At 36.8% G+C, this 27,070-nt stretch overlaps 1 protein-coding gene across 1 annotated transcript in view; it reads right to left on the minus strand.

The window, feature by feature from the left end:
* RELN (reelin) overlaps window positions 1-27,070 on the minus strand; it is a 525,441-nt gene that overhangs the window by 301,770 nt on the left and 196,601 nt on the right. Inside the window, exon 4 of the mRNA XM_082631643.1 lies at window positions 2,240-2,310. Coding sequence (XP_082487769.1) covers window positions 2,240-2,310 — 71 coding nt within the window. The remainder of the gene's footprint in view (window positions 1-2,239; window positions 2,311-27,070) is intronic.

Raw genomic sequence — 27,070 nt, forward strand, 5'->3', positions numbered from 1 at the left:
CTTTTATATCCATATTTAGCACTGTGCACTAGGACAGGGGCTTGCAGGTGCTGGATACATGTCTGCAGAATAAAATCCTTCACTGAATGTCTTTTAAGGAAGGGGATCAAGATTACATGCCATCTAAGACATCGTTAGTATGTTTTCTGATTCTTTTACTTTTTTAATATGCTTAGATGCACACTATTATATATAGGATGGATAAACAACGAAGTCCTATTGTATAGCACAGGGAACTGTATTCAATATCCTGGGATAAACCATAATGGAAAAGAATATAAAAAAGAATGTATATATATGTATAACTGAATCACTTTGCTGCACAGCAGAAATTAACACAACATAGTAAATCAACTATACTTCAATAAAAAAAAGTTAGTATGCTTAGCCAGCAATCATCTTGTAATAATAGCTATCCTCAAGCTCCACAAGCAAAATTTGTTTTGTTTAAATTCCTTAATTTAATTAAAATCAACAAACCTACCAAGTATGTTGTGACTGAAAGGCATTGTCGTGTAGTAGGTATATAGAGACTGTCATTTTACTCTCTTTAATACTTATATTAGATATTCCTCATCCAATGCATAGGATATTATTACATGTTAAATTTATGTTATTTTATTTGAGGAGATAATTAATGTTTTAATTAAAAGTGGAGAGGGCCAAAATAAATATATGTTTTATAGCACCAATTATTTCCCTTATTATTCCTGACAGCAGGAAGCAATCATTCTTGTTAGTATCCTTTCCACCCTATCTTGGATGGATTGATATAATTTCAATTGGTTAGGTGCTGTTGAAAAAGCTCAATGTTTTCCTCTGGTCCTGGGCTGAATAGAATTTTTAATAACATCCCAGTCTACCATCATGTAAATCATGGTCGTGTGTAACATTACTATTATGTAAGGCATTTTTTTCCCTCACTGGTTGAGAATTTTTTCCCACTGATTTTTCTTTGTTTTTTCTTTTCATTTCAAATGAACCCAATCCCAACAATTCATTTATAACAGAAGAGACTCAAAAATTCAAGGCTTAAAAGAAATCAGCTTTTAGGCAATGATAAATGTCAGTAAAATTAGACATGTCATTTCCTGACACTATGCAGTTTTCAGGATGTTAACGTTCACTGCTATATGGTGTTCTATATTTTCAGTAATGCGAACATTTTTATAGTCTGGAAAAAGATTTACATTGTGGTAGATTTCTTGAGCCTACACAAAGGCTATCACATTTTTGCATTCTCAAAAGTCACAGAATACAAATCTGTTCAAATAAACTAAGAACACTGATAACATATGTGAAACTAGAATTAGAATGGGGTTTTCTGATTCAAGAGTTATTAGGTAAACAATCAGAAGTTTGCCAGTAATGGTCATCAAGTGTCTCATTACTTAGATAAAGCCATATTGGTGATATATATGACTATAAATAATAAATGGTACTTTCTTAAGGCTTTCAAAAACCCACATAATTTTCCTAATTTCTGTCTTAAACCCATTAGAGTCTCCTTAGCAGAGAGATAATTTCCTTTACATTCAATAATGTAATTCTTAAGTTAACAAGTTTCCCCCAAAATAGAACTCTGTAAACAAAAATTGATAATATGCCTATGATGATGGTGAAAATGGGATGACATTTTTTCATTGTGTGCATGTGCATACATTCACATATGTGCATCTATGAGACTTTGGCATGGGTGAGACTCTGGATATGTATGAGGCAGTCACAAAGCTTAATGTGACTACTTAATGTACACTTAACGTATCTAAAATTATGTTGCATCTGAAATTAATAGTGCACACAGTTGAAACAAGCATATAGATACTACATACACGATCATCTATAACACACTCAAATATTAAAAGCTATAAACAAATATTTTCAACAAAGTTAACATGAAATTTAAGTGGTAAATTATGCAGGTGTGTTTCTGTAAAATTCTAAAATTAGTAAGATTTATATTTCCAGGACAACTAAATATAACTCATTAGAAAAAAACACTGAAAAGAATATAAATTTTGTCTTGGTTTATTTCACTCACACTTAGTATCTTCAGAACTCTACAGATCTTCACCAATAAGTAGTAACTAAATAATTATTAGAGATATTAAGGGGTCAATAATTCCATTTTTAAAGTGCCATGATCAAGTAATAGTCATGAAATGCTTACTCAGTACATAGGACCTACCATGAATAATTTTGACACAACCAATACGAAGAAGTCAAAGATGATTCTTACCTCCTTGTTCACACAATTGCTGGGCTAAAGCATCTTTGAAGATAACCTGGCCTTTGTGTGTTGCTGTAGCCCTGGAAATGAACAGAAAAAGGTTAATACAAATCTTGTAATATGTTTGGTGATAACAATGTATTTTTAAACTTTTTTAAAACCCCTTTTTTTTTTTTTTTTTTTTTTTTTTTTTTTTTTTTTTTGCGGTATGCGGGCCTCTCACTGTTGTGGCCTCTCCCGTTGCGGAGCACAGGCTCCAGATGCGCAGGCCCAGTGGCCATGGCTCACGGGCCCAGCCGCTCCGCGGCATATGGGATCCTCCCAGACCGGGGCACGAACCCGTATCCCCTGCATCGGCAGGCGGACTCTCAACCACTGCGCCACCAGGGAGGCCCAAAACCCCATTTTTAAATGTTATGTGGATATGATTTTTTTTTTTAAAGTGCCTCTGAACAGAGATAAAAATGAACAATAGAGTCAAGGCTTAAACCAAGACACCCGGGTTGAGAATTATCTTCTGATTGGTTTTACTTTGTAAAGATACTGTAACATTTGTGGGCTTATTCTGAAAACTGCAGATGTGAGCAAATCTTGGGTAGAAGAAAAAGTATGGAAAGGATGTTTATTAAAATTTATTCTTCAGGAGACCTTGATATAAAATGTTTTGTGGTGCAATAATGATATTAGCACTGGAGGAAGATGCTCTTAATGTACTTTTTTCTGAAATCAATAGTCACCATAACACCATAACAGATTTGAGATGGAGAATTACATTTTTAAAGTGTTTTTTTTTAAAGAGGCCTATTTGGAGCTTTCATAATTACAAAGTCTGTCATAATAAAATACACCTTTTCCCCACTGGATCTAATTCACCACTTGAAGGAGATGTGCATCTTTTACCTCCTCTAATCAGAGCTGTGCACATGGACTGGTGAAAAAAATAACATCCTTGCAGCAGATGTGTTATTCAATGGTTATAATAGGAACTGTCTTATTAAAGGAAGAATTATTTATGCTTTATATTTGAAGTGTTTTTCCTTAAAAAAGATTCTTTTCTGGCACAAAAGGTATTATTTAAATGAATTTAAAACAGGAAATCATGCCTCTTTAAAAATTTTGATTTCAGAAAATAAGCCATACAAAATCTTTTTAATAACTAAAATATATTAACATTAAACCTCAAGTTTAGTTCTAGCCAAAACCAGCCTAGGACAAAAATAATCTGATTCAGCCATCACTTACTGAAGATGGATTATGTACAAGGCACTGGGCTAGGTCACAAAAGGCAACTTTTGGCCTCTGCATTTCCCCTCCATATGTGCACCCCTCAGTCAACATCTTGCCCTTTGTCCAGCCCAACAGGACCTCATGGTTGCCCACATCCCCACTCTGGTCTCCAGGTGGATGCACACTCCTCCTCCATGCTGCATACCTTTCTGATTTCTATCCCCCACTGCATTGTTACAAGGGTCAGTCCCCCAGGACTTGAGTCTCTGGAAGTAGCCATGATGAAGTGTTAATGGGTGACATTGCTCCAAGCTAACATATTTCAGCTATGAAACTGAAAATATTACACTTTAACACACACACACACACACACACACATACACACACAATGACACAGTAGTGAGAGTTTTGAATGGTGGGAGGGAAATATAATTGAAGAGAAAAATCACTGGGCAGCCTTCAACTCACATTATATGTGAAGTTTACAAGGGTAATCAGCCCTTGTTGTTGCATATTAATCATTATTGAAATTACAGATAAACAGATGCTACCACTCTCCCTATATATTCACATATGTTTATAGGTTTTCCATTGCTTTTAGCAAGGTGAATATGAGAGGGGCTAAATTTAGGGCCAATCTAAGCCATAAACATGACCCACAGACTCATCAATTACAAGTTTTATTTCCAGAGAGAACATGGAAACTTGATTTACCTAAATACATTTCATTATTCAAATCTCAATCAAGACAAGAGCTTTTTTTTTTTGCGGTATGTGGGCCTCTCACTGCCACGGCCTCTCCTGTCGCGGAGCACAGGCTCTGGACGCGGAGGCTCAGCGTCCATGGCTCACGGGCCCAGCCGCTCCGCGGCATGTGGGATCTTCCCGGACTGGGGCACGAACCCGCGTTCCCTGCATCGGCAGGCGGACTCTCAACCACTGCGCCACCATGGAAGCCCAAGTCAAGAGCTTGTGAGCTCACATATACTTCTGATAGCGACACGGCAATCATAAATGTATAATTTTAATTTGACATTTACTTTGGAAGGGATATATTTTCTGAAATCACTAACCACCAAGAAAAGTCCTGCAACATACAATGTTTAAATAATTGTTCATTTTAGTTGTCTTCAGATTTTAAGTATATACTATTCCTACAGTAATATTACTCATTGATCCACAAACTTATTATCATTGTGCCAGTGTATGCTCCTATGAACACAAAAAACCCAAAGTATCCAAATAAAATTCATGTCACAGAGGTTTTGCTTTTTCCCTGGATATCAGAGATACTGATATATATCGGTCACTGCACAGCACCTTGTGAATAGTCCATACTGCTTCCCCTATTACTCAGTTTCTTCAGATTTAGAATTTCATTCATGCTCTTACTTCTTCTACTGTGGTTCAATGAGTGAATTTCTGAGAACTAGAGAATAACTGAAACTGAAGAAACTTTTATCATCTAGTCAAAATTTCTCTAGCAGTGGTACTCATTCTTCAAACAAATATTACAGAACTCCTACATATGAACAGGGGAGCCCTGTTGGAAGTTGCTGGATTCCCTCTCCTCACCCAGCATGCTCCCTACCACCCACTCCCCAAAAGGTCCTGGTGCACTTCTCTGGAACACTTAGGAGTTTGAAGTGGAAGAGTTTGAAAACCGTTGAACTAGTCTAACTCTTTACAGTGTATGGATCAGGAAACAGAGGCTCAGGGAACACCTGCTGAAGGTCACACAGCCTGTTAATGGCAGATGGAACCTGATTCCAGGTCTTGATGCCGAGCCTTGGATTCTTCCCACCATATCAGCAGTTTTCAAAATGTGCTCCATAGTGGTACCCAGGGGTCTCCATGGGAGTCAGAGGGATGGGCAGCAGGGAATGCTTCAGGCACCATTAATTCAACCAGAGCACCTGGTTCTAATGCTTGTTCTAAGTATTTAATGTTGTTTGAAGGAAGGGCTCAGCAGTTCAAAACTGGACTGAGAAGCATACTATGTGCTCAGTGTCATTCTCTGAAGTCTTTTGCTTGTGAAAAATAAAAGTAGTAATAATAATAATAATGTGACTGGTAGAGGTATATAGAAGGCATATATATATGTGTCACGTATATATATAAACCATGCATATATGGTTATTACTATTATAACACATATTACGAATTGAAATTGACCCCCTGCTAGGCACTGTTGTAAGGGCTCTACATAAATTAACTCAATTAATCTTGACAACAACCCTACTAGGTAGATACTATTACCCTCATTTTCCTGGGACATAGATCTATTGCTTGATTTGCCTAATGTCATGTAAGTGGTGCTAGGCCAGGATTCAAACCCAGGCAGTCTGAGTGCAGAGTCCTCGCTTTTAACTGTTAACATTAAATTGCCATTGATCTGGTTCAAAGATGGGATGGTAGCTTGTGATGTCTTTTCAGAGGGAGAGCCTGCCCTCCAGGCCTGATCTTTAAATTCATGCTTCCTTGAGACTGTGCTCTCGACTCCAACTTTTCAGTACATTTCTCTTGATCGCTTCTCCTACAGTGTCTGAGTCCTTGGGCTTCTAGTCAGCTCACTGCAGTTCCCTTTCAACTCTATCACATTTCCTCTATCAGCCCCCACATCCCTTGCATCGCTCCTTTTCTCCACCAAATATAAGAGCGCTGGATGCTAACCTCATCAACATTGCTGTGAAAACCCTGGAAGGATACATACACACACACACACACACACACGTGTTGACAGATAATCATCATGTACATCACCTTCTTTACAAACCTTTAAATCCCTCAGATCACAGTTTAATATAAAAATGCCCAACCCTACAGTAAGTGCATGGTTAGTGATTTTAAGGGTCTGCTTATTAGCACCTTATCTTTGAGGGAAGAAAGAGCAGAAGCCCAGGTGACCACTAAGAACATAAGTACCATTGCTTTTAGCCATGAATGTGTCTGCTCTACATGCCCCAGGGTGTGACATGTCAATAATGGCTACTTTGAACACACTTAGAGCTAGAAATAATTCATGGTGGTTTACTTACAGAAGCACAGTACTTACTTCAAATATTCTACAGAAATATATATTTATATAAATATATATTTAAATATAATATGTAAATATATAGTTAAAATATAAACATATAAACATAAATATATACATTTAAATATAAATATAAAAATATATTTATGTATTCAAAAATTGCTAAAGTCACAGTAACTCAGAGTCAAAAGTCCCTAGAGGTCAGGTCCTCCAGTTTTTAACCCATAATATATTTTTCTTTTGTTATAATAAGATACAGCTATGATATATGGCAGGCCTTATTTGTTATCAGAATTATATTATGCAATTTATAGCTCTCTTTTAGGAGGAGGTCTATCAAATTTGTGGTGCTAATAACTATGTTGGTACTTCTGGTACTTAATTTTCCATAATTACCAGTAATTTTTCAGCAGAGTTCAGAAGCTATCCTCATTGTTCACTGTCCTGGGGAGTAGACCAAATTTCTTAAATAAGCTTCTAATAAGTACTTACCTTCTTGGGAGATGCATAGGTTTCTAGAGCAAGTTTGCCAACAAGAATCCCTATTACATAAGTAATTTTAAAAGCTAGGGGGGCTGTTATAATCTATCATTTGAAAAGCTCCATAGATTCTGCCAAATGAAGAAAGTTCATTATGATCACCATATTCAGAGCTTGCAATAGCCTGAATTTAAAAGAACACGCCATATTCTAGTTTTTACTGAACTCCTAGAGCAACTGTTTGCCCAAGCCATTTAACAATAAGTATGTATTTTATTTTATTTATTTATTTATTTTTTCTTTTTGCGGTATGCGGGCCTCTCACTGTTGTGGCCTCTCCCGTTGCGGAGCACAGGCTCCGGATGCGCAGGCCCAGCGGCCATGGCTCACGGGCCCAGCCGCTCCGCGGCATATGGGATCCTCCCAGACCGGGGCACGAACCCGTGTCCCCTGCATCGGCAGGCGGACTCTCAACCACTGCGCCACCAGGGAGGCCCATAAGTATGTATTTTAATGAGGCACAAAGCTGAAGCTCACAGTCCCTGGAATCAGAAAGACCAGTGTGTGACCACAGTGAGCTGCCGCTAACAAGCTATCTGTCTTCATATTTCTTTATTCACTTGAGGCTTCAGATTCTCTATATGAGGATAGGGTTAATAATAACAGTCATTATTTAAAGACAATAATATTCACTCTTCTGATACTTAAAGTCTCTCTACCTAAACGGATTTCAAGCTTCTGGAATAGTAGGAATAATTAAAATTATCTCCCACCAAGGCACCTGTCATAATGATTTGAACATATAAGGGAGTCAAAACTATATTTTTTCAGCTCACAATTTGCTTCTATTGTGCAATATTGCCATCCTGTTTCCAAAACAGGAGTAAAAAGGGGTTTAAATGTAGTTGCTACAATGCCTACCCAAGTGTACTGTTTCGTTACTTCATCAATCAATTTGCTCACAGATTAACCTAAAGAATCATTTTTAAACCTAGGACGATGTGCTTTACATCTCCAGTGGTGGGTTACTTTCCCACTTTTCTCCCTGATTTACCAGTGAGGTCTGATATGTTACTGTGTCTCGTCCATTGACAATTGTAAAGGCATTCATCTGTCAGCAACGTGACGTTAATCTAGTGTAATATCAGCGTGCCTGTGCCGACTACCCTCCAGGAAATGTCAACAAATATGTGGAACATGGGAAAAGAGAGAGGCAGTCCAAGTTTGGTCAATTTGATCTTCAAAGGAATCAATTCACTTACAAAGATTCTTGACCCCTTTTCATGAGCAAATTACTGTACCTTCTAATTAGCTTGAGGATTTAGCTTGACCGTTATTAAAACAAGAAAAAAATACCAAATTATTTAAAACATGTAAAAAGGAGTAATGAATAACTTCAGGGAGAAATTATTTTTATATTAAACTCTCAACTTAAACCACGTCAAGGCCATTGCAAGATGATAAAAAATTGTAGATGTTTTCATAATGCTTTGCTTTTCAAAGCTTTACTGGGCTCTTTGTTTTTATAATTACATCTTTTATTCCTAAGTCATAGCATTTTCCTTCTGTTAAATGTATAAATACTTTCTCTCCCTCCAAATACAAATTTCAGCCTTAATGTTTTTATGTGCTTATCCAATAATCACAAAGTCTCCATGTTCTTAAAAATCACCAAATATATGAATTTATCATATTTTCTGATCATGGTATAATTTTCATCAGTAAAACAAAGAACATATAAATAAAATAATTCAAATAGGGCTAGTAAGTTAATGGTTAATGGCAACCATAATGGTTAATCCCTTTCAAGAGGCTCAGCAGAGCTAACTACTCAAATTAAGATGTAGCGTGTTGGGCTTCCCTGGTGGCGCAGTGGTTGGGAGTCCACCTACTGATGCAGGGGATGCGGGTTCGTGCCCCAGTCAGGGAAGATCCCACATGCCGCGGAGCGGCTGGGCCCGTGAGCTATGGCCGCTGAGCCTGCGCGTCCGGAGCCTGTGCTCCGCAACAGGAGAGGCCACAACAGTGAGAGGCCCGCGTACCGCAAAAAAAAAAAAAAAAAAAAAGATGTAGCATGTTTATCAAAATAAAACCAGCTAGTTCTATTACTTTGGGAGGTAACTTAACCTCTCCTGATTAATTTCCTGATTTGTTTAAAAAAATAGTAACAGATGATCTTCAAAGTTCCTATAAGTTCTAAACCTCTATGATTCCATGATTCAAGATTAAGTGAGCATATATGAGCACGTACACACACACACACACACACACACACACACATGCTAGCTGCAGCCTCTATCGAGAGGAGTGCTTCCCAAAATCACGTGGCACAGGTCACAGGTAATGGTGTGCTACAGCATGCTTGCATCGCCTCATGAGAGCTTGTTTTTTAAACAGTTATCTTTTTATTTTAATGTGCAATTTAATATATTTGTGTGTGTATAAATGGGTTTTGCATGTATATAATATAACTACTGCAGCTATATCCCCTAACTCATGGAAAAATATAAACTTTACCCTAGTCATTCAAGTCAAAAAAGTGAGTCACAGACTTAACCTCCTCATTCATCAGCAAATTCTGTCAATTTTATTTATTTACTCTCCAGTGTACCCTTTTTCTCCATCTCCACAGCCATGTTTTAATTCAGTACTTAATAATTTGTCATCTGATAAGCTGCAACACTCTCTTGATTGGACTCTCCCTCCAGATTCACCCCCATGCCAATGCAGCTTTCACATTGTGCCAGTTTTCTTTCTAAGATTGCTAGAAATCCTTCTGCAGCTCTCCAACACTTAAAGGAGTCTGTCAAATTCCTTAGAATGGCCTAAAAGGTTCTTCAGGTTCTGGTCCCTGCCTGTGTATCCAGCCTCACCTCCCACTGCACCCTGAAATTGAGCCACAGAGTGGTCTTCACGGGTTCTAGAATGCACGATTTATTTCATGCCCGCCAAATTTTTTATGTCCTGTCCCCTGTGCGTCAAAGTCTCTTGCCAAAAATCTTTTATTCATACTCTAAAATTTATCCAGGAATCTCTTCCCCTTACAAAACCTTCTTAGATCTCTCAGGTAGCATTAGACACCTTCTCCAAGGAGAGCACAGCCTATTTCCTTAGCTCTGACATAGAAGCTTCCTAATTTAAGGTGATCTGACTTGCAGCCCAGCCCTCTCTTTTCACAGTCATTCTTATCATAAATTGAAACAACATGGTAAATAGCAAACTCGTATTCGTGACTGCCTAACAACCTCAACTAACACAAAATCAACGTTGATGCCTTCCAAATCCACCAAGACTAAGCCTCTACCATCCATAGTGAAAGGTTAATACTATGGAAAATTAATCAGATTAAAAAGGAATTGATTGCCTGAGTATATGATAAGATGCTATGAATCCACATATCTCTGAACCTGGCAAGAATTTGGTCAAAGGCATTGTCTGAAGGAACTTTCAGTGCAACAAAGGATGCTTTTATCTATTCAAGGAGAGAAGTAGTTGGTCTATAGTCAGATTTCTGGGATGCAGCACTAGCACTGATATATAAGAATGAAATATTTTTCCAGAAAATTTAACAGGAAACCATTGAAAAGAAAGATTGTTGTATATAATAGGAGTTTAACTTCCATTAAAAAGTGAGCAAGGCAGGGCTTCCCTGCTGCAGAGCTGCTGGGCCCGTGAGCCATGGCCACTGAGCCTGCATGTCCGGAGCTTGTGCTCCGCAGCGGGAGAGACCACAACAGTGAGAGGCCCGCGTACCGCAAAAAAAAAAAAAAAAAAAAAAAAAAAAAGTGAGCAAGGCATAACTAAAAAAGATTCCATGAATGATCTTCCTTATCCAACATTTATCATTCAAAGACTTTCAGAAGCATTCTGCACATTGAATCAATAATGGGAATTCTCCAAAGAGTGAATTCCAACTTTAAATGTAGTTTGAAGTTCCTTGGGAAAAAAAAAAAGAAAGGAAGGAAGGAAGGAGGGGGGGAAAGAAAAGAAAGAGATAGGAAAAGAAAAAGAAAGGAAAAACAAGAAAAGGGAAAAAGAAAAAGGGAAAAAAAGTCTGGGCTTACAAGAAAAAAGCCATTTTCTCTACAACTAACATTAGATTTAGCCCATGACAAAAAATTCTCCTAAAGGATATTTACAATATAGATTTTAGATGCTTTGCTTTTATACATAGTATTTTTAAAGGTATGCATTTGTATTTTATTTCTATACACAATTTTGATATATTTAGTGTGTGAAAAGAGATTTCAGGAATGAAAACCCAACTGATAAACTTAGGAGTTTGAATTGAGATAGTCTGACATGAGACCAGGCCTCAAATCCTAATACCTTTCCTCCTTTCGATAACTTTTCCACAACAATTTTATGTTTCTGATATCTGGGAGCATCTTATTATACACATCAGAAGAAATTCATCAGCTTCCCAGAAGAGATGTGGGTTGTGACGTGACCACCACTGCCTGCATATGTGAGAATTTGGAAAATATAGATGGTCTATGTTCATCTGGCAGTTATGTTCATCTGTGGTGTTGTATGCACTCAACCAAATGTACTTGAAACCCTGATTTTCACTTAAAGTATTTTCAATAACACTGCTATGTGATACTGCATTGAAATAAAGAATAATCATTTTGGTGAAAAAGCACTGATAGTTGCAGGATATATAACACTAAAGAGAAGCAAACATTTATCGCTGGCAGAGTTTTATCCTTTGTTTGCTTTGTAAATCAACAGCAAAGTGGATTTAGGGAGGGAAGATAACCTCTGAGCAGACAAAACTATGTTTTGTTTTGTCAGTGTGCAAAAGGATTGCTCTCAACAACTACTAAAAGAAGCAGAGATGCCAAACTTCTCAAGATTGATCACAGACTTCTAAAGTAAGGGAAGGCTGATAGGACTGATTCATGTAGCAAGAAGGATTATACCCAGGTGCCAAACATCTTCCAAAGCTCCCAACTCACATGCCACTTTTTAAAAACTGAATGGAGGAGTGCTGTACACCAAAATGAAGGACTTTTTATTGTCTAAATTCTAAATAGCTTGAGTTTAATCAAGAATTGTTCTGGTTTGGAAAACCACAAGTACAGCAAGAAAAGACGTACAACTTTTGTTAATAAAAAGATCATGTTCTGTCTGCCTCCACTAAATAATTATTCACAAACCCTTAAGGATTATGAATTTGATGAGGTGCTAAGGTAACAGCCTGCTTTAGGTGCTCACATTTCTTTAGTCTGGCCCTGTTGACATACGATAGGTGCTCAGCAAATATCTTTTGAGTTAATTTGAATTGTGTCTTCTATAGTAGGCTATGTGTACACTAGGCACAGGAATTTTTGTCTATTTATTTTCTTTATATTGTGTTCAGTACTTGACATATGGTAGCCATGCAGTAAATGTTCATGGAATACATGAATGATTAGTTTGCATTATGATTACTATACAATGTTAAATGCTTTAATAAGTAACCATAAATTATTGCATAAGAAATACTTTGAGAAAGATGGTTAGGTGATAATAATAGATCATCAAGATAAACATTATTATAAGCAAGATTTATCCCAGAAATCAGTTAACAGCAAGAGCAATAAACGTAAATAGGCTAATGTATTTGTTTTACTATTGCAACATGCTTTCATGATGTAACATCTTCCAGAGTATTCTTAAATCACTGTAATCCGGAAATGCCTTCTAAAACTTCAAAACAAAAACGCTTTTCATACCACCTTTTCAAATCCCTAAAACTCATCAAAGAAAAGTGTTTGAGTGGCTTTGCTGCTTTAAACACCTTTTAACTAAGTAAGCCTGTGTCAACTTGCTTCAGAGGCATCCTTAGGCAATGCAAGGACTAAACTGGTAAAATAATAAACCAATTCTAAGAAAACCTTAGTAAAAATTATGCTATCCATTGGATAGTGAATTAAGGAGTCTGTATATTTGTTGAAACATTCATGCTAAGTATTTAGGTCTCATCTCCGAGGGAACAGATAGAAAAAGTACTAGTTGCAGATACAGAAGAGGAGATTGTTCTAGGTCTGGCGCTCATTATCTCCATGAATTAGGCTGTGTCACTTAGCTTCTGTGTGTCTCATTTTTTTAACCTATGAAATAAACTGACTGGACTGGATAATTTCTAAAGTTCAAACAGTAGGTCTGGAATCAGATGTGGGTTGGCACCACAACTCAATGGTTTATGCTGACCCTAGACGAATGTTTATTTTTTGAGAGAGGACTTAAAAACTTGCACTACTTCTTGTTCAGGGCTGTGGTGAAAATCAGAAGAAATCAACTCCATGAAAAGACTGTAAAAAATGCGAGGAATTATGATGATGACGTTCTGTCATTTTGGAAAATATTGGCACAAAATTGAAAAAGAATTACGAAACATACAGCCCATAGGAAAAGTCACCCCATTATCCTCCAAAAAAAAAAGGGCTGTAAACTCTAAAATGTATTATGGCTGTGAGAAAGCTGATGAAAGCTCTAATGAAGCACAGGATTTCTAACCTAGTTAATTAATCATAATGAATTAGAACAATATTGGTGTATTGATATAATACTAATATTCTTGTAAAATCCTGCCAAGTTACATACAATGGTTACTTTGGAGGAAACAAGTTATATAAGGCAAGCCTCTATCATAGGCAACAGTATTTAGTATTTTTTTCTGTTCTAAAAATAATTTCTGTGTATTATGAAAATTTTAAAATACAGGAAAGTATTAATGTGAAAATAAAATTACTCATATTCATGCCTAGGAGAGATAATCACTATTAACATTTCAGTAAATTATATATACTCTTCTAGTTTTAAAAATTAGTTTATGGGGGCTTCCTTGGTGGTGCAGTGGTTGAGGGTCTGCCTGCCGATGCAGGGGACACGGGTTCGTGCCCCGGTCCGGGAGGATCCCACATGCCACGGAGCAGTTGGGCCCGTGAGCCATGGCTGCTGGGCCTGTGCATCCGGAGCCTGTGCTCCACAACGGGAGAGGCCACAACAGTGAGAGGCCCGCGTACAAAAAAAAAAAAAAAAAAAAATTAGTTTATGAATATAAAGATTTTTAGAAAATTACTTGCCTAAAAAGTAGTTTTCTATTCCTTTATACTTAATATTTATTATAAATAGTTACTATATCATTAAATATTTTTAGAACAAGATGTTGATAGGCTAAATAATATTCCACTGTATGGCTATATCATAATTTATTTATTATACTATTGTTGGAATTTTGTTTCTGTTTTTTAATATTTTAAATAATAAAATAAATAACCTTTGATCATATCTTTTATTTTTACCTCCCATTTTACTGAGATATAATTGACATGAAACATTGTATAAGTTTAAGAATGTGAAAGGTATTAATTTGATACATTTATATATCACAAAATGATTACCATTAGCGCATTAGCTAACACATCCATCCTGTCCATAATTATCATTTCTTTTTTATGGTGAGGACATTTAAGATCTACTCTCTTGGCAACATTCAAGTATATGATACAGTATTGTTAGCCATAATTGCCATGCTATACAAAGACCCCCGGAACTTGTTAATTTTGTAACTGGAAGTTTGTATACCGTGACAAATGTTTCCCCATTTCCCCTATTCCCCAAACCCCTCGTAACCACCATTCTACTGTTTCTCTTAGTTTGACATTTTTAGATCTGGAATAGAAGATATGCAAGCATATCTTGCATTTTAAGATGGATTTCCAAGACTGGGAAAACTAAATTAAGGGCATAAACATGAAAGCCATAATTCCAAATAGCATTTAAGAAAAGGTACATGTCCCCATCAGCGTCCTAGAGAGCACCCATCCCACAATACCTCTGATGGCAATGAGCATTATCAGTCTATCAGTTTTCATTTCAAAGGTGTCATGCTACTTTTAATTTCCATCCCACTGATTATTAGTGAGGATACTTTGCATGTTTGTTGGTTACATTTTTCAGCTTTGGGAATTATATATTCACGTCCTTGCCAATTTTGCTATGGGTTTTGTTTTGTTTAATATTTTGGCCACACCACATGGCAAGTGGAATCTTAGTTCCCTGACCAGGGATCGAACCTGTACCACCTGCAATGGAAGCGTGGATTCTTACCCACTGGACTGCCAGGGAAGTCCCTTTTCTGGGTTTTAATGTTTTTCTAATTGATTTACAAGAGCTCTTTAAATGTTAAGGCTATTAATTCCATGCTATATTTGTTGCCAATATTTTTAATGCAGTTTATAGTTAGTCTTTTACTGTCTTTATGGTTTTTTATTTTTAAAAGTTTAAAAATTTTGTGTAATCAAATCTTTCAACCTATTGCCATCTAATTTCTTCCAGTGTTTTCATGCTTAGAAGCTCTTTCCCATTCTAAACTCAGTTAAATAGATGCTTGCATCCATTTTCTTTTGGGAATTCTTTCTACTCATCTGGAGTTTATTTTAGTATACAGCCATTCAGTGGGGATTAAAATTTTTTTTCATTTATTTAAAAATGTCTTTGCATATTTTACTGAATAATCTTTGATCAACCTATTTATTATGGAACCTTTTCTATATTGTGTTTTCAGCATATATCAGAGTTATTTTCTGAAATATCTATACAGTTCCATTGATGTGAAAGCCTTTGACAATTTTCCACACTAAATAATTTCCACACTAAACTCAATTACGTGGATAGACTAATCAGGGACTTGGGAATAATGTATTCTCATGATTTCTGACTTGATCAGAAATAGACAATGCTTTTATTAGCCATAATTATAATCATGAAGAGGAAATGCACAGTGAAAATTTCAAATCCACAGATTATACTTATTTCTAGTTGTTAAATATCAGTTGATTCAGATAATTATAGGGAATAATTCCTATGGCAGTCTGAGAATACAGACTTGTCAGTTGAGCATTTATGTGGGTGAAAAGGAATTAATTTGAGGAAAATTTAATAAATCTGAGTCTTATTCTCTAGAAATATTGTATCAGAGAGTGTCTGGAATTTAGACATAAGGTATAATATAGGGGGCTGAAAAGAGGAAGATGGAGAGAAACGTCTGGCATGAAGAATTGGACTGCCAACTATTTCCTTTACTTTACACACATTATCAAGAAACTGAAAACCAACAAGGCTAAAGAGAGGATCCTGAAAGCTTCCAGAGAAAGGAAATAAAAGAACTTTCAAAATAAGAGAAAAATTGCATCATTTTCATGCATTCAATTACAGCACTAGAAGCTTTCAAATTTTTCAGAGAATATTACTTTTAATCTGCAATTCTATTTCTAGCCAATCTTTCATCAAAAATAAGGAATCAAACATTGTACCTCCCATGTATACTTTCTCAGGAAGAAACAGAGAAAGTGCTCCAGAAAAAATACAGAGTAAATTAAGAAAGAGAAAAAATCATTAATCCAGAAAAAATGAAAAGTTGTTCAAGAAAGAAAAAAAATTATAATATACCACTTGGTTCTGCAGTGAATAATATTTATATAATTATTGACTGAAACACTGATGACTGATTTTATGAACTATGTGATATATTTATACTGAGAGGATGTGGGGGATAAAGTTGTGTGTTTGGGGGGTAATGATGTAAAAGATGTATATCTTCATCTAGCACAATGTGAAGTAACTTGATTTAAGTATAATATTTTAAAATATAGATATGAATACCAGAAGGAGCAGCAAAAAATGATTACAATGACTTACTCTGGGAGCGCTACCAGGAGGAGTAGAGAAGAAAAGTCTTCCTTTTTATTATGAGCCTTTTCCTATTACATAATACTTAAAACTTTTTTTGTCAAAATAATATTTAATTTAAAAAGAAATTAGGGGCTTCCCTGGCAGCGCAGTGATTAAGAATCCGTCTGCCAATGCAGGGGACATGGGTTCAAGCCGGTCTGGGAAGATCCCACATGCCATGGAGCAACTAAGCTCATGCACCACAACTACTAAGCCTGCTCTCTAGAGCCCGCGAGCCACAACTACTGAGCCTGCGAACCACAACTACTGAAGCCCGCATGCCTAGAGCCTGTGCTCCGCAACAAGAGAAGCCCCTGCGATGAGAAGCCCGCGCGCAGCAACCAAGACCCAATGCAATCAAAAAAAAAAAAAAAGAAAGAAAGAAATTAGTATCAAAGCAAGCAGAAGGAAGAAAATAATGAAGATTAGAGCAAAAAATGAATGAAAAATAGAATAGAAAAACAAAAGAAAAAATCAATGAAACCAAAAGTTGGTTCACTGAGAAGAACAACAAAATTGACAAACCTTTAGCTATACTAATCAAGAAAAAGAGAGAGACAGAAAACAATTTACTAAAATCAATAATGAAAGACGGGACACTACTATTGACTACAGAAATAAAAGAATTATAAGAAAACATTATGAATAATTAATATCAACAAACTAGATAACCAAGATGAAATGGCAAACTCCTAGAAAGACATAAAGTACTGAAACTGACACAAGAATAAATTGAAAATCTGAATAGACCTCTAACAAGTAAACAACTGAACTGGTAATCAAAACTTCCCACAAAGAAAATCCCAGGTCCAGATGGCTTCACTGGTGAATTCTATAAAATGTTTAAAGAATAATTAACACCAATCCTTCACAAACTCTTCCAAAAAATAGATGAGGAGGGAATACTTTTCAAAACATTCTTCAAGGCCAGTGTACCAAAACTAGACAAATACATCACAATAAATACAAACTACACAAATATTACTTATGAATATGGACACAAAAACTGTCAACAAAATACTAGCAGATTGGAATCCAGCAACACATTAAAAGGATTATACGCTAAGACCAAGCCAGATTTAACCCAGGAAGGCAAGGTTGGTTCAATATACACAAATCATTCAGTATAATTCACCACATTAACAGAAAAAAGACCAAAAAATGTGTGATCATCTCAATAGATGCAGTAAGATAACCTGACAACTTCTAACATCTTTTGATGATAAAAATCATCCAACAGGGCTTCCCTGGTGGCGCAGTGGTTGAGAATCTGCCTGCTAATGCAGGGGACACAGGTTCGAGCCCTGGTCTGGGAGGATCCCACATGCCGTGGAGCAACTAGGCCCGTGAGCCACAACTACTGAGCCTGCGCGTCGGGAGCCTGTGCTCCGCAACAAGAGAGGCCGCGATAGTGAGAGGCCCACGCACCAGGATGATGAGTGGACCCCACTTGCCACAACTAGAGAAAGCCCTCACACAGAAGCGAAGACCCAACACAGCAAAAATAAATAAATTAATTAATAAACTCCTACCCCCAACATCTTCTTTAAAAAAAAAAATCATCCAACAAACTAGGAATACAAGGGAACATCTTCAACCTGATAAATGTCATCTGTGAAGACTAAGAGGTAATGTCATACTTATTGGAAAAAATGAAAGTCTGTCCTCTAAGATTATGAACAAGACAAGAATTCTGTTCTTACCACTTTTATTCAACACTGTAACGGAGGTTCTAGCCTGGATAATCAGGCAAGAAAACAAAATACAAGGGATCCAGATTGAAAAAGAAGTAATGTCATTGTGAATGACATAATCTTGTGTACAGAAAATCCTAAGGAATCCACAAGGAAATTATTAGAATTAATAAATAAGTCCAGCAAGGTTGCAGAATAAAAGACCAATATACAAAAATAAGTTGTTTTTCTACGCATTCTTAATGAGTAACCTGAAAGTAAAATTAAAAAAACAATTCCATGTACAGGAGCATCAAAAACCCCAGAATACTTAGGAAGAAATTTAGCAAAGTAAGTGCAAGTCTTGCATATGACAAGATACAAAACATTGTTGTTAAAAACCAAAGAAGATCTAAATAAATGCAAAGAAATCCCATGGTCATTGATCAGAAGACTTAATATTGTTAAGATGGCAATAATAACCAAATGAATCTAAAGATTCAACACACTACCTATCACAATTCCAACGTGGTGTTTCCTAAAAATTTTGCAAGCGGATACTAAAATTCAAGCAGAAATGCAAAGAACTGGGAGAGTCAAAATAATCTTGATAAAAATAACAAAACTGGAGGACTTGTACTTCCTGATTTGAAAACTTACTATAACCTTACACTAATCAAGACAGTGTACTATTGCCATAAGAAGCAACATACGAATCAGTGGAATAGAACTGAGAGTCCAGAAATAAACTTTCACACTATGGTTAACTGATGTTTGACAAAGGAGCCAGGACAATTCAATGAGGGAAGAGGTCTTCTCAACAAATGGTGTTCAGTCAACTGGATATCAACTTGTAAGAGAATGAAGTTGGACCCCTACCTCACACCATATTAAAAAAATTAACTCAAAATGGAATAGAGACTTAAATGTAATAGCTAAAACTATAAAACTCTTAAAAGAAAGCATAGAGGTAAATCTTTCCTGACCTTGTATTTGGCAATGCTTTTTAAAATACAACATGGAAAGTGCAAGCAAAATAAGAAAATAAATAAATTGGACTTCATCAAAATTAAAAATTTTGTGCAACAAAAGATACCATCAAGAAAGTAAAAAGACAACCTACAGAATGGGAGAAAATATTCATGAATCCTATATCTGATTAGAGATTTGTATCCAGTATATACACAGAACTCTTAAAATAGTAAAAAGTAAAAAAAATTTTTAAATGGGCAAAGGATTTGAATAAACATTTATCCAAAGAAGACATCCAAATAGCCAATAAGCACATGAAAAGATGCTCAATACCATTCTCCATTAGGGAAAAAAAAAAACCCAAATTGGGTTACCCTAGACCTACAATAGGATGGTTAAAATAAGAAAGACAGACAACAATATGTGTTAATGAAGATGTGGAGAAATTGAAACCTCATGTATGCTGGTGAGAATATAAAGTGCTGTAGCCATTTTGGAAAACAGTTTGTCATTTCCTCAAAATGTTAAATATTGATTTACTGGATGACACAGCAATTCCATTTGTAAATGTATACCCAAGAGAATCGAAAACATATGTTCACACAAAAATATGTACACAAATGTTCCTAGGAACATTATTCACAATAGGTCAAAGGGGAAACAACCCAAATGACCACCAACAGGTGGATGGCTAAATAAAACATGGTATATACATATGATAGAATATCATTGAGCCATAAATAGGGATAAGGTGCTGTTGCTATAACATGAACCTTTCAAGGGTGAACCCTGAAAATGTGGTAAGTTTAAAAAGCCAGCCACAAAAAGCTAGATGTTGTATGATTCTATTTATATGAAATATCCAGGATAGGCAGGCATATCCATAGAGACAGGAAGTAAATTAGTGGTTTCTAGGGGATGGGGAGATGGGGAATGACTGCTATGGATGCATGGTGTCTTTCTGGGGTGATGAAAATGTTCTGAAATTTTTGATGATGATTGCACAACTCTGAGAATATACTAACGCCACTTAATTTTATACTTTAAAGGGATGAATTTTATGGTATGTAAATTATATCTCAATGAAGCTCTTATTAAAAAATAAAATCGAAATATATTCTAGAAGGTAGACAAGCTAATAATAGGCATATAATCATTATTAAGGACAATCATGAGCGTTTGGGGGTTACTTCTATTTTCTTGAGAATGATGTTTTAATGGACAAAAAGAAGTGTTTTGTTGCTTGAAACAACCAGAGAACAGAGGTAAATTAGTACTTTTTTTAATGCTGCCATCCTTCAATGCTTCATTAAAAAGAATACAATAGGTGGCGCAAGGCCTCAAACTGCAACCAAATTTCAATTAAACCACAGTTTAATTTCTGCATATTATATGCAACTTTGAGCCCAGGGAGAGAATAATTTTTCTCTTCCAAGGTATAAGTAGTACCTCTCTTACCTGCCTCAGTACACATTTAGATGAAAGAAAAACACATTAAATTATTGATGTAATGATTAGTTGAAAGTCCCCTTAATTGTCTAGCATACTTACAGCAAAGCCCTTTGGCCCGATTCAGGCAAAACTACAACTCTTACAAGTACATTCAAAAGCAGTCATGTGTACCATTAAAAAAAATGAATTATACTATTGAAGTAAGCACAATGAATGCTTAGGATGTTGTCTGGATGAAGGCTGATTTTTTTCTGTGCCCTTCTCACCTAGAAATACACTCCTTTAGGTCAATAAAGAACCATATTTGGACTGAATCTCCTAAGTGTTTCAAGTAAATTCCAGTACTGCTGGGTTGCTGGGTGGAGTGTCCAAGTGGGATTCCTGGTGATGTCAACAGTTCTGTTACTAGTGAGCCTGATTTTGGAATAGCACAAATTTCAGCACAAATCTAACAAGAACCATTTACTAGCCTAATCAGAAACAGTCAGTGGCCCCAGTGAGAAATATAAAATCACTGTCAAGTATAAGACTCAGGCAGGTGCATTTTTAGGGCAAGCAAGGGGAACGGGAGATGGGAATGGACAGTAAGAATGGTAGTGGTCATCATGGGTAGGACAAATGAAATCTTGCTAGACAGATAATTTTTTTTTATTTTAAGGGTGTTTAAAAGGCTGATTCTAAACCATCTAGATTACTGCTTTCAGAAATCGGAAGCATTAAAAATATACAGGGCTTCCCTGGTGGCGTAGTGGTTGAGAATCTGCCTGCCAATGCAGGGGACACGGGTTTGAGCCCTGGTCTGGGAAGATCCCACATGTTGCGGAGTAACTGGGCCCGTGAGCCACAGCTACTGAGCCTGCGCGTCTGGAGCCTGTGCTCCGCAACAAGAGAGGCCGCGACAGTGAGAGGCCTGCGCACCGCGATGAAGAGTGGCCCCTGCTCGCCGCAACTAGAGAAAGCCCTCGCACAGAAATGAAGACCCAACACAGCCAAATAAATAAATAAAATTTAAAATATACAGATTACCAGGTCCCATCCAAAAATTAAAAAATAAAATAGATAACCAACAAGGACCTACTGTATAGCACAAGGAACTCTGCTTAATATTCTGTAATAACCTAAATGAGAGACGAATTTGAGAAAGAATAGATTCATGTAATATATGTATAACTGAATCACTCTGCTATACACCTGAAACTAACACAACATTGTAAATCAACTATACCACAATATAAAATAAAAATTTTCAAAAAAATTTATTCAGAATTTCTGGGCAGAGGGCTCAGGTACAGGTGATTCTACTTGTAGCCAGGCTTTAAAACTACTGGTCTGAACAGTTACACTGCTGTACATTTTTCCTTATGAGTCAGAAATGTTTCGCTCTCCCTCTTAGTAACATCTTGCACTGCGGTAACAGCCATCACTATCAGCAAATTATTTTATTCCGTCTTTCTCCAACCAAAGACCCTTTAGTAAGGATTAAAATGTATCCTGCTGATCCCGGCAGGACACTGCCCCTCATTTCCCCTCCATTTTTCAATGTCTTTGGTTTATGGGAATCACATGTATATTTCACTCACAACATTAGCCAGAAAGAGTAATTTTTCAGTGAAGAGGGATTCCCCTATTAACCTAAAACTGTATGAAATGCTGTATTTTTAGAGTTGTCGCCAGTATAGTCATTCACAAGCTGGTGTATAGGCAGGATTTCTCAATGTCAGTACTACTGACATTTGAGCTGGACAATTCTTTGCTGTAGGGGGCTGTTCTGTGCATGGTAGAATATTTAGTAGCATCCCTGGACTCTTAACTACTAGATGCCAGGTATGACAAAAAAAAGTCTTCAGACATTGTCAAGTGTCCCCTGGGAGCACAGGCAAAATTGCCCCAGTTGAGAATCACTGGTGTATAGGTTTGTAAGAACTCAGCCCATATCAAAATTACAATATTCACACTGAACTTTCTGTTTACCACATTGAATATCATCCATTTTGACATTTATACAAAGAAAAATATTTCAGATTTGGCTTATGTCTAGGAGTTTAATTATATATAATATCCCCTAATGCCAAATAGAATTTTCTATTGAAGTCAATTTCTGTGGAACAGTCATAACTGGTTTCCTCCATTGCTCTGGGCAAAAGAGAAAAGTAAGATCCGACACACATTCTGCAGTAGATGTCTGTGTAAATGGTCTTTGCTGGCTCAAACTAAGTCTCAGTTCTAGGAAAACTGTTCTGACTGACTCACATTTTCTGTGACTTTACTCTTTGATTAACACAGCCCTTGGGGTTGGGGAAGTTGAAGTGTGTAGTGTTTTTGTTTAAAAGCCCTTTCCTGGAATTGAACACAATGTTGTTAGAGAAAACCCAGTGTGGATAAAAGAGAGTTCATGAAAATGTAAGGCATAAACATTAAAGTTCAAAGTCAAGAACATACCACAAAGGCCAAGGATTCCCTAACAGAGCAAATGTAATTGAGTAAATTAATCAGAAAATCAGGTATTTTCAAGTGGAATTACATGAGTCAGCATATTTTTCCTCCCTTTGCTAGGAAGACATGAACAAATCATCCAATTTCAGGAACTTAAGCTAAAAGAAAGCCTTCACTGGCAAACAAAGGCAGAGCCAGTATAGTCAAAAGTGAAAAGTAAGTCATGGAAAATGAATATATTAAAATTCCTCTGGAATTACAAGGCACTGCCCCCTGACTAATAGCACAAAAATGATGGCCCATCATAATTTTGCCCACTATTTGAATTACATTCTGGGTAAAGTGGCAACAAGAAAGACCATTTTGACACAGCTTGGGTTCTTATAATGTCATTCTCTGCCTTCCTGTGAATATTCATTTTTGTATAATGCTGAAGAAATCACATTTTCATTTTTCTATAGTTCATTATGGCTCATTGCTGTAGCAACTGCCACACCAGTCAATCTGTACAAATAATAGAACAAGCTTCCATTGTCTCTCATCTGACACAGCGCCAACTAGTCGGGCTACCTTTTCCAAGAGGGAAATCATGTTTTTAAACTCTTTATCTAATTTTAATGTCCCTGGAGTTATACACGGTAAATTCTTTTGGAACACTGAACTGAGCGTTATGTACTCAAGCACTTACCCCTTTAAATTAGGTCATATAAAGACTACTGATTTCCATGTTGCCATTATACAAAGCCCTATATGAGTATTTGAAAGCCCATGTGAATTTGTTTTCCTTCTGATATTTTAAAACAGTGGCAATTTAGTGACCTTGGTTTTTCTAAATTATTCATCTCCCAGCACATCAATTAGTGTTTGCTTAATTCAGATTTCTGGAATCAATCACCCTTCCCTGAAGAGGAAAAAAATGGCTGTGTGCTTCTTTGTTTTGCAACTTTAATTCTCAGCTTGGTTTTTGTCTTTTAGCATCATTTATTGCAGTGAGAAGAACAGAATCAATCCTCTTACACTGGATACAAGTCATAGCATCCAAAATGTACAAAATAGAAACATTCAATGGTTAAATAAGCTAAGGGTCTGTAGAAAGCAAATGGGTACACAGCTATAGGGGCATCCTTACATACCTATATGATATGACCTGCATGCCTGAAATTCTTAAATAGAGATTTATTCCTTTGAATAGTAATTGATCTCTCTATAAGGTCCCTCTACTTTAAATGTTTTATATGGGGATTACTTTAGACTTATGGAAAAGTGGCCAACAGAGTACAAAAGAGTTCCCATACACTCTTCTCTCAACTTCCTCTAAATGCTAACTCCTCACATAATCCCGGTACATTTGTTAATACTTAGAAATTAGCATTCAGATTTAACCAGTTGTTCTGATAATGTCCTCCTCCCACCCCATAAGAATCCAATCCAGGATACCACATCATATTTGGTAAGATCTCTTGTAAATATAAAAATTTCCAGGCAGTGTAATTTATTAAATTACTAACCAACTCTATTATGAACTCATTTATTATATAAATTTTCTTCTGGAGGGAAAAGATAAGGGCAGCATAAAAATCCTGGGCATGTGAGGATACATAAAGGAATTGTGAAAGGAAGGAAACGCTGCCAAGAAAGGAGGAAACAAATCAAAGCCAAAGCCATTCAATTTTGCCTGGGGCAGGCCCCGCGCAGCTATGTGTAATTATCGTCCTCGATTACTACATCTGACAAACTAATTTTCATTTGAGAGAAAACAACAAATCATTAATTATGGTAATAAGTCATGGATTAAAATCTTTGTGTGCGGATTCTACATGCTCTGTGATTTGTGCCCTTGGTCAGCCACCATTCTGCTCCCTTAGCCTTTCCAGCTCTTCACTCCTGGGAGGCCTGTGTGAAGACATCTCTGATTGCCCAGCCCTGGACAGCACTGCTCACTGACTCTGCAGAACCAGTTCAGAAGGAACTCTGCTACTGGGCAGAGCAAACCCTCCCTGTGATGCCCTTAGTGGCTCCAGTCTTTGTTTTGACAGCTACTTGAAAGCAGAGATGTACTTTAAGAAGCAGCAAAGTGTTGTGATTAAGTGCCTGAGCTTTGGAGTCAAATTTGGGTTCAAATCTTAGCTACCACTCAATAGACTTAATCTTGGGCAAATTAAATAACCTCCCCATACCTAGATTTACTCATTTATAAAATAGGAGCAATAATAGAACCTAGCTATCTTTTGGGGGGGACGAAATGAGAAGATCCCCATGAGTATGTAGTCATCCCTGATACCCATAAGGTCTATTTCATCCCTGTTCTTAAAGCCAATCCTGGAGTTAGGCAGGACAAAGGACATTGTTTCAGAATGGGGTCTCAGGGAACAGCCCTGATTCTTGGGAACCCGTGTTGTCCTCTATATCTCCTTCACTGTCAGGCAGATCTGGGACCCCTTCCTCACAGGAACATCCCCCCCTTCTCTCCCTTCCACACTGACTCAGTGGACTTCAGACTTCCACCTAGGCACATGCTCTAAGACCTCCTGGTTGTAACGCCAGACACTATTCCAGGCACCAGGGATAAAGCAATGAACAAAAGATGTTTTGTGCCCTCAAGAAGTTTACATCATAGTCTCCACAGCTAGAGTTCCAGATGCAAACCATCCTTTCTCTAGGTTCTCAGGGTTGGCTGCCCAGATTTGTCATTGGGCTCCAATTAAGGGAAACTCCAACGTTCGTGTCCCTTGGTCTGTGCTGTGCCCTGCCTGATGTAGAACTTCTGGCTAGTCTCTGCCATAGGGTCAGGGTCCTGAGCTTTGGTGTCAGACCTATCCCCTCCTTTCTACTTGCTTTCCACATGTCATGGGTTGCTGTGACCACCACACCTAGTACAGAGTTGCAGTTTATAAGAGCAATAAAAACATCCATGGGACTACAACCTTACTATTAATAATAAACTGTGTCAGAATTATCCACCTTAAGTAAATGGTTTATAGATTTAAATACTTTGTACCTCCAGGTTTCTTCAACCTTGAATGGGGAACACTTGGGGAATGACATAGTTGATGATATTTCTACTTTTAAATCATGCATTGTCTATCAATAGTATGCATTTTAAATGAATATATCTGATTACATATAAAGCAACTATAATTAGAACTATGGCAAAGCTATATTGTTGAACAAATTGTGCCTCTGTGGGGAGAGACCACTGCTTCTGGAGTACATGCTGCTCTATCAATATTCCTTTATTACCTATCACATTTACAGCCTAAGGTCTGCTTTTAGTTCCTCTAACCACCTAACCATTTCCTACCTCAGGACATTGGCATGTGCTGTGCAATTACCTTTGGGGAATTCTGTTCCACAGGCTCAATCCTAGTCATCCCGGAGGTCTCACCTTTAACGCCTTCCTCAGAAGAGGCCTTCATCACCTCCCCGACTAAATCAAATTCCTTGTTATAGCTGCTCATTATAGCTTTCGCTTCTTTGTGGCATCTGTCACAACTATAATTATCTTATCTGTGGGATGTATAGTAGAGTGGTCAAGAGAACTGAATGCCTGATTTAAATCTGATTTCAGTACTTATTGGGGTAAATCACATGAATAAATGACAATTTCTCTGTGCCTCACCAATAACAGTACCTACCTTACAGAGTTGTGGTTAATTGTTAGCTACACTAATTATGATTTAATATAACAACAACAACGACCACAGTAATAATACAAGTTCTATGGCAGAGACCAATTTTGTTTGTTCACTCGTATACTTCTAGGGTTTGGCATAATCTATGGCACATAGTAGATGGTCAATAAACATCTGATGAGTTACTGAATGGATGAGAAACAAAATAAAT

Source organism: Mesoplodon mirus, assembly GCF_964341445.2.
Source record: "Mesoplodon mirus genome assembly, chromosome: 9".
Classification (NCBI taxonomy): Eukaryota; Metazoa; Chordata; class Mammalia; order Artiodactyla; family Ziphiidae; genus Mesoplodon; species Mesoplodon mirus.